Raw genomic sequence first — 10,979 nt, forward strand, 5'->3', positions numbered from 1 at the left:
TAATTAAAGTCCTAACAATGTAAAACACAAATTTGAACATCATTCAAAGCATAATCTAGATATTTATTTTTGGTGCACCGGAATAGTTTAAAGTAAAGCAAAACTATTGGCTCTATATAACATAAGCAGCATTCTAGCATTAAATATAGCTTTCACTCTTTAAAAAGTTTAAAATAAATTTAAATGGTTTTCTTTGTCTCCTACTCTTCTAATAGTGTATTCATAGAGACTTGGCAGCCAGAAATATCCTCCTTACTCATGGTCGAATCACAAAGATTTGTGATTTTGGTCTAGCCAGAGACATCAAGAATGATTCTAATTATGTGGTCAAAGGAAACGTGAGTACCCACTCTCTCTTGACAGTCCAGCAAAAGATTTTTGTTTCAATTTTTTAAAAATATTGTCTTTTTATGATTTTTATAATGCAAATCCTGCCTTTGCGATATCATGCATTTTAGCAGTCAAATTAAATATACTTTAGCAAAATTCCAATAATAGGATTCCTAATTCTAATTGTGTAATTATGGGGCATGTGAAGGAAACAGAAATAGCTTTAATTTTCATTATAACTTGAGAATAGCAATGAACTCGATTTTGTTCAAGTGAAACAAATGTGGACCTGAAGGTCACAGCAGGAGAATTTTATTTTGAGATTGACAGGCTATGTGAAAAAGATTAAAATCTAAGATAATGTTCAGAATTAGGTATATAGAATCTTGGATCTTATAATCAAGAGAGCTTATTAAACACATTCTTAAGGAATAATTGGCTTATGGAACATAGTGATTTTATTTCAAAGTGCTTTATTTCATTGCCAATTTTCATTGTATCAACAGGGCAACCCCTCGGCATTAGAATGCAGCGTCTTCACATTTTAAAAGTTGGGGAAACTAAAAGCACAGTGTATTTTAGTGATATTTGTCTGAGATGACACGGATCAGTAGAGGCTGAAACCAGAGCCTATGATTCCCAGAGCAATATCCCATTAGTATGGGAAGCCAGTAGTCCTGAACATATATTTTTCTCCATCTATTTTCCCAGGCTCATATCTCCAGTCCAGAGCTATTCCTAGAGGTAGCTATTTGTGTGCCTACACATAATGTAATATTTCCTTCTCCATCACTAAGGCGTCTCTGTGTGTGGGCTGTACTAGACTTGGTTTTTGTAGAAATGTTGCTGGGTTTACTTTCTGATGACAGTATGTGTTTCTATAATAATAACTCGCTAAGGCTAGGAGTGTTAATAACACCAAGTCCCCACCATCCTGGTGCACTGCTGGAAGGAAGAATGAAAGGTGGTTCTCTATCCAGGCCTTTGAATATTGACAAAAGGCTAATGGATTCCGGGCCCAGTCTTGCTGAGTTCGAACCTGGTTCTGTCATTTAGTGAGTGTGTCGTATTTGGTAAAGATGACCCCAGCCCCTCTGATTTCTTTTATTAATAGATCTCAAGTTAAGAGCCCCTATAAGAACTTTAGCACAAAATCTGGGAGGGGATACTAGAAAGCATTTTTATTTTTTTCCTACTGACTAAAATAACTTTAAGACCAGAAAAAAATTGTCTTCCTAGTTTTGGGTCCTAAATGGATTATGGGAAGGGTTGATTTAGCTTTCTGTGGTAAATTAAGATCCAAGAATCCAGAAATGTCTCTAAGAGAAATAGTCACAGAAAGTTTGGCTCGATGTTAGCAGAAGGAGTTCAGGATGTGAAGTTCAACTGTTGAATTTAAACTCTGCATCTGCCACTCACCACCTTGGAATAGTCATAGTCAGCATAAGCCACTGCTGTCTTTATCAAGTGGTTGGTTGTACAGGGCAATTTTCCACATCCTCGTGAATCAGCCATACCGAACTAAGCACCGGCACCCACATTATCTCATTTAACCCACAAGACAACTCATGGAATTTGAGGTTTGATTTTTGCTTTACAGAAAAATATCCTGAGGCTTCTATTACAGATGTATGTGATGTTCCCAGTGTGTTAGTAAGGGATAATTGTGGTTGTATTTGACAGAACACCCAAAAGGAAAGTAAAATAAGTGTAGGAGTTGCAGGCCAGGCCTGGTATGGAGGTTCTGTACCAGGGAACAAATTCCTCAACCTTTCCATTTTATACCATCCCTGGTGTGGCCCTTAGCTTCATGGTCCAAGATGGCCTCAAGAAAGCCAGCCAACATATCCAGAAGGCAAGACAGTGGAGGAGGAGACAAGAAGGAAAAGGCCACAGGACACATGCCAGCTTCATATTAAGAAAGTTTTCCAAAAGCTGTCATACAATACTTAGTGGCCAAAACCAAGCCGCATGGCTGCACACAGCTATGAAGGAGCTGGGCAATGTAGTCCTTACCCTGGGAGGCCACATTTCTATTAAGGGATAAGGGTAACTAACCTTCTTTGGTAACTAACCTCTGTGTTACACAAGGCCCGTGGTGGAGCCCAGGTTAGAACCCACGTATCTGTCTCTGACAATTATGCTCCTAACCACCAGGCTGTACTCAGTGACCCCCATCTTGAAAATGAAGATAGTATTGGGCTTCCCTGGTGGCTCAGACAGTAAAGAATCTGCCTGCAGTACAAGAGACCAAGGTTCGATCCCTGGGTTGGGAGCATCCCCTGGAGAAGGAAATGGCACCCCGACTCCAGAAGATAGTATACACTTGACCATTGCACAAGGCAGAGGTGAATCTCAGTATAAATGAAAGCCAGAACTCCATATCCATGGTTCCTCCACGTCCTTGGATTCGACCAAGCATGGATCGTGTAGCATTTATTATTGAAAAATATTCTTGTATAAATGGACCCATGCAGTTCAGACCCTCATTGTTCAGGGGTCAGCTGTACTCGTGATCCACATATTTCAGAGGTAGTCAGGAAAAAAGTAAAAAATCATAATTCACAAGAGTTCCCTGCTGGTCCCCTGGTTAGGATTCTGGGCTTTTACTGACAAGGCCTGGGTTCAGTCCCTGGTCAGGGCACTGAGGTCCTGCCCACTGCTTGGCACGAATACCCCACTCCACCCCACAAAAGAAAAACCATCCCAAACTAAAAAAAAAAAAACCACACATAACATAATTCTCAGAGGCAATCAGGGTCCTCTGAGGTCATTTGGGTAGAAGGTCTTTGTGAGATGCCCATCAAGTTCTCACCCCACCTCTCTATAGGAATATTTTCTATTCAGTTTTTAATTTTTTTTTGATTTGTTAATCACAATGTGATTAACATCATTGGATCTTCCATGCTTCCATTGCAGGCTCGACTCCCTGTGAAGTGGATGGCACCGGAGAGTATTTTCAACTGTGTGTACACGTTTGAAAGTGATGTCTGGTCCTATGGGATTTTTCTGTGGGAGCTGTTCTCTTTAGGTAAAGTGAGCCTTGCCAAAGGCACCTTAATCACACTCAGAGCTACCAGTGGTCTCCTTGCTGATTGTCATGCTGATTTGCAAACTGTTTGTGCCTCAGGAAGCAGCCCCTACCCTGGAATGCCGGTGGATTCTAAGTTCTACAAGATGATCAAGGAAGGTTTCCGAATGCTCAGCCCCGAGCATGCACCTGCGGAAATGTAAGGGCCCAGATGTCCTTCCTTCACATAACGTTTCCTCTTTTGTTTTCCTTTTTTAAAGACAGAAACCCGGATGTTGAGGGTTTTCACTAAGCATAGCTTGAAATGTCATTTGGTTCCTTGTAATGTCATCCTGGGCAAATGTTATTTCTATCGCTGAGTTTCATAAAACTCACTACCAAATAAAGTTTTGGCAGAGTCTCAGTACACACAGTTTTATTTTATACCGATGTCATTCAGTATGTCCAGTTGTGTAACCCTGGAATTATGTTTGAAATTGTTGAATGGGATATACCTGCAGATCAGTTAAGGGCATTGAGGAATGATAATTGGCCCTGGTCTTGCAGGTATGACATCATGAAGACCTGCTGGGATGCTGATCCCTTGAAAAGGCCAACATTTAAGCAGATTGTGCAGCTGATTGAGAAGCAGATCTCAGAGAGCACCAATCATGTGAGTATACTCTAGCCAGGCATAGGACCTCCATTCTCTTGGTTCCAAAGCATGTCCTCCTTCTCAGGTTCTGGGGGTGAGGACTAAGCTACCCACCCTTTCTCTCCTTCGCTTACGCTATAAATTGAGTAGGAAAGTGAAGCAATGGAAACAAGTTCTTTTTGCCTAGCCCCCTACTCTGAGCCAAGGGATATGAGATGAAGAGGGGAAAGAGTAGAGGGCTTGACGCTCAGAAGTGTGGGCATAGAAGTTTCCATAAGGATTTGCCACTTTTCCTTCTTCACCCCAAGTGTTAGTCATGGGGGTTTGCATCTTCTCTGTCTCACGTGTCAGGCCATTCAGCCTTTGGAGGGTTGGGGTAAGGCACGTAGAAAAGACAGCTTATTCCCTGCAGTAAAATAAACCTTCTGCTCAAGTAAGTATAACCACAATATGGCAGATAGCTTTCATGGCCACAAACCGTAGAGAATGAAGAGTTGCTTGAAGCTGAGCGATCCCTCCCAGTGATTTGAGAAGCGGGGAGTTCAAAACTCAAATTCATGATTTCTTTTGCTTTTAAGGAGGAATGAGTGATCTTCGACTCAGATTTTTTTTAAGCTGCTTTTTCTTCTGGATTGCGCTTGGAGCTATCTTTTCTTAAGATTATATCATTGATACTTTCAGGTTGAAGCTCGCTTTTCTGGGTGTCAAAGCACATTTCAAATTAGACAGCATGTCACACCCAAGTGCCTGGTTCTCAATGGAAGAACCACCAATTTCTTAGTGAATGACATCAGCTATTAGATGGGAATTGGCTACAGAAATTTATGCACCTTTTAAAAAAAGTTAGGTCTTTCTCATTCCTAGATGCATCCCAGCAGAAAAGCACATTTTGGACTATCACTTCTTACGTAATCAGACCATGGGAAAATGAGGGATAAAACAAAGCTTATCCTTGGTCAGTGTGATTCGGTTCTTGGCTGTAAGGTCTTGTCAACCTCCTGGCTGTAAGAATCTTCCTAAGTTATTTGCAATTCCCAAGCTGCACATGTGCCCTATTGTTCTTTGTGGGGACTGGCATATTGACTGTGGATTTATTTTCCTCAGATTTATTCCAACTTAGCAAACTGCAGCCCCCACCGGGAGAACCCCGCGGTGGACCATTCTGTGCGCATCAACTCTGTGGGCAGCAGCGCCTCCTCCACGCAGCCTCTGCTTGTCCACGAAGATGTCTGAAGCAGAGTCTGCATCCGGGGGTCTCCTGACAACCCCAACCCCCCTCTCTTTTGGTTTTTACAATGGTTCCTTTGTTTTCCTTCCATTCGAATCCTACTCAAGGGTAGTGGACACCCTGTCTTTATGAGCACCCTTTAGTGGCCGATGATTTTTGTCATCAGCTACCATCGAGCTGCCTATGTTCCTAATAGCACACTAGCCCCTGCTAACGAGAAAACTTCAGACTTGGAGAAAGGGTGGGTGGGATGGACTAGACACACTGAGTCTTTCCCAAGGTTTCTCCAATTTCTATCTGAAAAATGTAGTTGATAGTTTTGAGTACATAGCAGTAGTCACCTTCATTCCTCATAATCACCCATGATGGTAGGATGATGCAGCAAGACTAGAAGCTGAAACCTTATCCTTTGATGTGGAAAATAGAATGTTATTCAAAGGCCAGAAGCCTATGAATATCTGGGCTCAAGAAATCTAGTATTTCATGCTGGGAGTAAGACATAGGCCATGGAAAATGCTCTCTGGTCCTGAATAAAGACTGCTGGGCATGAGCCTTCATGCTTCTGACCTGGTTTCTAAATCGAATTCACTAATAGTAGCTGAATTGGAGAGACGGCCTCCCAGCCCTCATTTTGTATATACTCATCTATAAATTGTACACATTCATATATTGAGTGGGGGAAAACCCACAAGGTGTAGTTTCTGAATACAATTCTGGCTTGAGTCTGCTGTGTATAGAAATAACTGATGAGCCAGAACAAGTTTGAAGGAAACAGTGCTTTAAAAAAAAAATTATTGCCAAGCACAGTCTTAACAAAAATCTCCTTTTGTAGCCGATGAACTTGCTCTAGAGATTGTCCAGAACAAGCCGACCAGCTTCAGAATGTCATCGTATTCAGTGGATTTGATGCCTTTTGAAAAAGTGATTTATTGCATGACTCTGGCAGGAGTGACAACCAGTGCTATCTTAGTTTGGATTCTTCTGTAGCCAAAAATAAACTTTAGATTCAGCCTCCATCACAGGCATGTCCTGGACACCTGGCCAGTATCTATGTAAGAGTGTATGTGTGCGCGTGTATGTATGCTTGTAGACAAAATATTTTGGGAGTAGTCTTGCCTTGAGCCCAGGAGGGTCCTTCAGCACCCAAGAAGTAGCCTGGCTTTCAGCAGCAGCCCAGCTTTTGTTTCACTTCACCTTGCTGTGTAGAGAGGCTTACCAAAAGCTTACATAGAGGAGTGCTTAAGTCCATATTTATTTGCAATCCACCTGCACTTAAGGCACTCTGTTACTTACACTCAACATACTGTACCTGTTCCTTAGACCTTATTAATGCTACTCTCCTACTGAAACATTTCAATTTTACCCTTTAGGCTGTAGCCTGGATATTATTCTTAGTGTTACCTGTTTTTTTGTTTTGTTTTGCCTCTACCCAATTATAAGAGTCCATGGGTACATGGCAGGGTTTGTGTGTTGTCTTGCAAGATTCAGGTATGCTGCCCTTGCGGTTTTCCACTCCTAGCTCTCTTTGCTTTCATTTAGAGAACTGTGGCCATTTATCTGAAAGTAACCATTTGCACTGGAGTTCTATGCTCTCGCACCTTTCCAAAGGTAACAGGTTGGGGCGTTTTGTTGCTAATGTAAGACGTTTTTGCTGTTTGCCACACTGTCTGAAAATTTCCTTTGCGATTCTATTGACTTTGGTTATAGTAAGAAAAGTGGTTGTTAATTGTAGATGTCTAGGTACTTCAGGGGCACTTCACTGAGAGTTTTGTCTTGGATATTCTTGAAAGTTTATATTTTTATAATTTTTTTTTTTTTTACATCTGATGTTTCTTTGCAGTAGCTTAATGTTTGAAATTATTTTGTGGCATTTTTTTTGTAAATATTGAAATGTAGCAATAATGTCTTTTGAATATTCCCAAGCCCATGAGTCCTTGAAAATATTTTTTATATATACAGTAACTTTATGTGTAAATATGTAAGCAGTGCAAGTTTAAAGGATGTTGATGTTCTATGTGTTTTTTTTTTCCTGATATGTTGTCCAGTTGTTCACAGTTCTAAAGAATTCTAATAAAAGTGTAAATATAAAGTCAAATGGAATTTTTATTTTATTATTTCAGAGTCAGTGAAATTAAACTTGAAAGTGTGAAAAGTGTTAAAGTGCATTCACCCCCTCATTAGAATGGTTTGTACCTAGTATGTGTAAGGTGAGGTTTCCCAGATGGCTCATAGGTAAAGAACCCGCCTGCCAATGCAGGAGACACGGGTTCGATCCCTGGGTTGGGAAGATCCCCTGGAGAAGGAAATGTCACCCACTCCAGTATTCTTGCCTGGAGAATCCCATGGACAGAGGAGCCTGGTGGTCTATAGTCCATGGGTCACAAAAAGTCAGACATGACCTTGCGATACATGCAAGGCTATCAGATCACTAGGATTTGTATACTTAAAGATTCGATAAACATTTATTAAGAATTTGTATGTGCTGTGTTTTCTCATTTTATTTTTACAACCCAAGATCTCCATTTAAATTGAAAAGTAATATAGAAAACATTGCTAAGATGATTATTAAGTTGATTCATTCTGAAATGACCCATTTTGGTTAGCAGCAATTTTATGTGGTTCAATCTGATATAACTAGCTTGTTTCCTCCTAAAAGAGATTGTCTAAAAATTAATATGAACAGTGAAGTAAGTCACAAGGCTGACATGAGGAATCCTGAGAAAATGGTGTGTAATCTTGTTGGCTTAGATTTTGAACATCCGTCCTGAGATGTTCGCGCTCCACCTTTTAGTCTTCATTCTCACTTGTTTCTGGGACAAAATTCTATCATTTGCTTGGAGGGGGGTGACTTGTATTACTTAATTCAGTATGTTTTGTGACTGACGCATCCTCTGTATTCAGGAGGGCTGTCTAGACCAGTGAACCCTGCATAGAGCCTAAGAGTTATTCCAGCTTAAAATAAAGACTCACCCTGAACCACAAAATCCTATTAAAAATGAGGTAAGCACACTAGACGCCATCAGTTTTTATTTTCTTTACTGTCACGGCATCTACTCCTGCAGAAGTAACTCCTGAAAGGAGAGGGAAGAGGGGTTAAAGGTGACCTGTAATGAAGAGGAATCCTTTTAAAGTCTTGAGGGGAAATGGTGTGACCAGAAACATCAATAATCAATGAAAAATAGACCCACATTTCAGTTAAGCATTTTCCATTATTTTATTACAGACAAGAATGAATGCTAATTGACCACAAAACAAGAAAAGCCTTTATACATATTTTCAGTGTCATTTAGACTTTTTCATGTATGTGCACTCTCGAGTTAGAAGCAGTCCAGAGCCCCTGTTCTATTAGTCTAGGTGTTTCCTTCACTGACCCAGCTTTAATCAAGTAGATGCTTGGTGTCAACATTATGGGTTCAGAGGTGCCAGCCTTGTCCCGACCTCTTCCTGCTCTGTGACACTGAACAGATGAGCTCTTGAAATCTCATCTCCCGTAACAGTGGTGACTGCCTCATTATACTCAACTGAAGTCTGTTCATGTGCCTATTACATAAATAGCACTCAAAAATGGTAACTTTTGTCATGACTGATTAGGCTCCTTAAGAAGGAAGAAGATGCTCCTGTACCAACTACCAACGTACCCCACATAGAACTCTGTGGTCAAAAATGTGCTTCTAGCTACTGTCTTCCTCTAAAATGCAAACAAAACTGCCGTGAAACTTGACTTTGCTAGAGAGATGTCTCTGTTTTATTAAAATTTTATTAAAAGCATCAGGAATTCAAGGCTCTTATTTTTGCTCCAGTCTTCCCTCCATTCTTCTCTCATGTTACCATAGACTCATAAACATGCCCCACACTTCTGTTTCCATTCATTCCGACTTCATGTTGTCTCCTCTCCCAGCAAGCCCCCAGCTTTCAAGACCAGGCAAATAATCGCATTGGAAGTTGCCTCTGAATCCCCATGACACTTGGTACCCATCCTTTTTTATTACTCTTACCATCTATTCTGCCTGGTACTATAATTATTTTGATTCTTGTGTTAGCTCCTCCCCACCTGTACTATATTCAGTGTTAGAATTAGCATACCTATATGGGCTAAGGTCTGTGATTTCACAGGTTATCATTCACTTGTTAAAATATTTAATTAGACACTCCAGAGGTTAAATTGCTTGAGAAGTTGCTAGGAGTGAAGACTAGCCCAAGTTCACTCAGTGGTCTGTGGAGTCTCTGTACCTCCATGGTGACAAGTACCTGGTCTTACCATGCTGGCATCTCCCCATCTGTGTTTGTGTAGTCATCCCTGTTCTATCACAGCACTCTGGCCCATGGAGATGCCTTAGTGTCAGCTTCTCTGGAAGCCTGTACTTGTCAGTGGGAGTTAGCCTAAGGAGAGATTTACCCGTCACCCTTAAATGATCACCACATTTCAAGATTTCTTGAGAAACAGGTGTTCTCAGATGCTCCTGAGGCTTCTAGCACAATGTTTCATGAGTGATTAATCTTTTTTGAATGAATAATTAAACATTCCATCAGCACAGAGTAACGGAGAGCCGTCTGGGAGGAAATGGGTCTTGGAAAGACCAGGAAATGTACAAAGTTTACCCAGAGCAGCACCTTGGAAAGGCAGCTTCATTTCATCCTAGGGCTGAGGCTTTGGGGAGAAGAGGGAAGGGGAACTAAGAAAGTTATTTCTGGCAGCCTCACCAAGGAACACCCGGCTGTCTTGTGGGAAAGAGGAGAAGTAGAGAAAAGGAGGGCTTGGGTAGCTGGGGCAGGGTTGGGGAGGAAGGGAAAGAGAAGTTCTCTCGTGCAGTGTGGAGGCTACAAAGAGCCTCTTGTGCAGCTGAGGAGGCTGGGCTGGAGGTACAGAAGTAAGACAGACCTACACCCTAGACTTGAACTTGGGAGGGCCCAGCAGGGCCAGCATCTCCATGAAGAAACATGCTGCACACTCACTCCCAGGAGGGGCCTTGGGACCACCCTGACTAGTACCAGCTGGGCAGCCTTCCAGTGGATGCCTGTAAAGGAAAGTGTATTAGTCTGTTAGACCTGCCGTAATGATGTATCACAAAGTAGGAGGCTGAAACAACAGACAGTCATTGTCTTCTGGAGGCTAGAAGTCCTAGATCAGGGTGTTGGCAGGGTCAGGTTGATTCCTTCTGAAGGTTGTCAGTCTGTTTCTTGCCTGTCACCTGGCTCGCTGTGGTTCGCTAGCCATTTTTGGCGTTCCTTGTCTTGTAAATCTCTCTTTTCTTCACGTGGTGGTCTCCCTGTGTGTGTGTGTGTGTGTGTCCAATTTCCTCTTTCTTTGAGAATGGCAGTCATGTTGGGTCAGCCAACTCTATTCTGGTATGACCTCAGCTTAACTAATTATGTCTGCAATGGTCTTATTTCCAGTAAGGTCAGTTTTGACATCCTGGAAGTCACTGTTATGACTTCAATATGAATTGGTGGGATCCCAATTCAGTCCATAGCAGAAGTGTCTCAAAAATCCTCTGTACTGTAGCAGGTGACCTGATCCTCACTAGCGTGCTGAAATTGGCTCTCTGAAAAACTAAGAAAATGATCTCCAAAATGCCAATTTCAGAGCACACTTTTCAATTATTTTATTATTTAGAACAGTGCCTGGTCTGTAGAAGACACTCAATAGTTCTTGAATGAAGGAAACTTTATGCTCCTCCTTGGGACTTGCTCCCCTTACCCTGCTTCGTCTTCCTCCTCTGTTTTCCTCCATCGCTCCTTCAACCATCAGAATTGTA

The 10,979-nt window shown here is 41.6% G+C and overlaps 1 protein-coding gene across 2 annotated transcripts in view; it reads left to right on the top strand.

Annotated features, from left to right (window-relative positions):
- Window positions 1-7,318, top strand: part of KIT (KIT proto-oncogene, receptor tyrosine kinase) — an 82,212-nt gene extending 74,894 nt beyond the window's left edge. For both annotated transcript variants that reach the window (XM_040238228.1, XM_040238229.1), the window contains exons 17-21: window positions 216-338; window positions 3,250-3,361; window positions 3,461-3,560; window positions 3,908-4,013; window positions 5,100-7,318. In XM_040238228.1, coding sequence (XP_040094162.1) covers window positions 216-338; window positions 3,250-3,361; window positions 3,461-3,560; window positions 3,908-4,013; window positions 5,100-5,228 — 570 coding nt within the window. In that variant the 3' untranslated portion in view covers window positions 5,229-7,318. The remainder of the gene's footprint in view (window positions 1-215; window positions 339-3,249; window positions 3,362-3,460; window positions 3,561-3,907; window positions 4,014-5,099) is intronic.
- The last annotated feature ends 3,661 nt before the right edge of the window (window positions 7,319-10,979 follow it).

Source organism: Oryx dammah, unplaced genomic scaffold (genome assembly GCF_014754425.2).
Source record: "Oryx dammah isolate SB20612 unplaced genomic scaffold, SCBI_Odam_1.1 HiC_scaffold_3, whole genome shotgun sequence".
In the NCBI taxonomy this organism is placed as follows: domain Eukaryota; kingdom Metazoa; phylum Chordata; class Mammalia; order Artiodactyla; family Bovidae; genus Oryx; species Oryx dammah.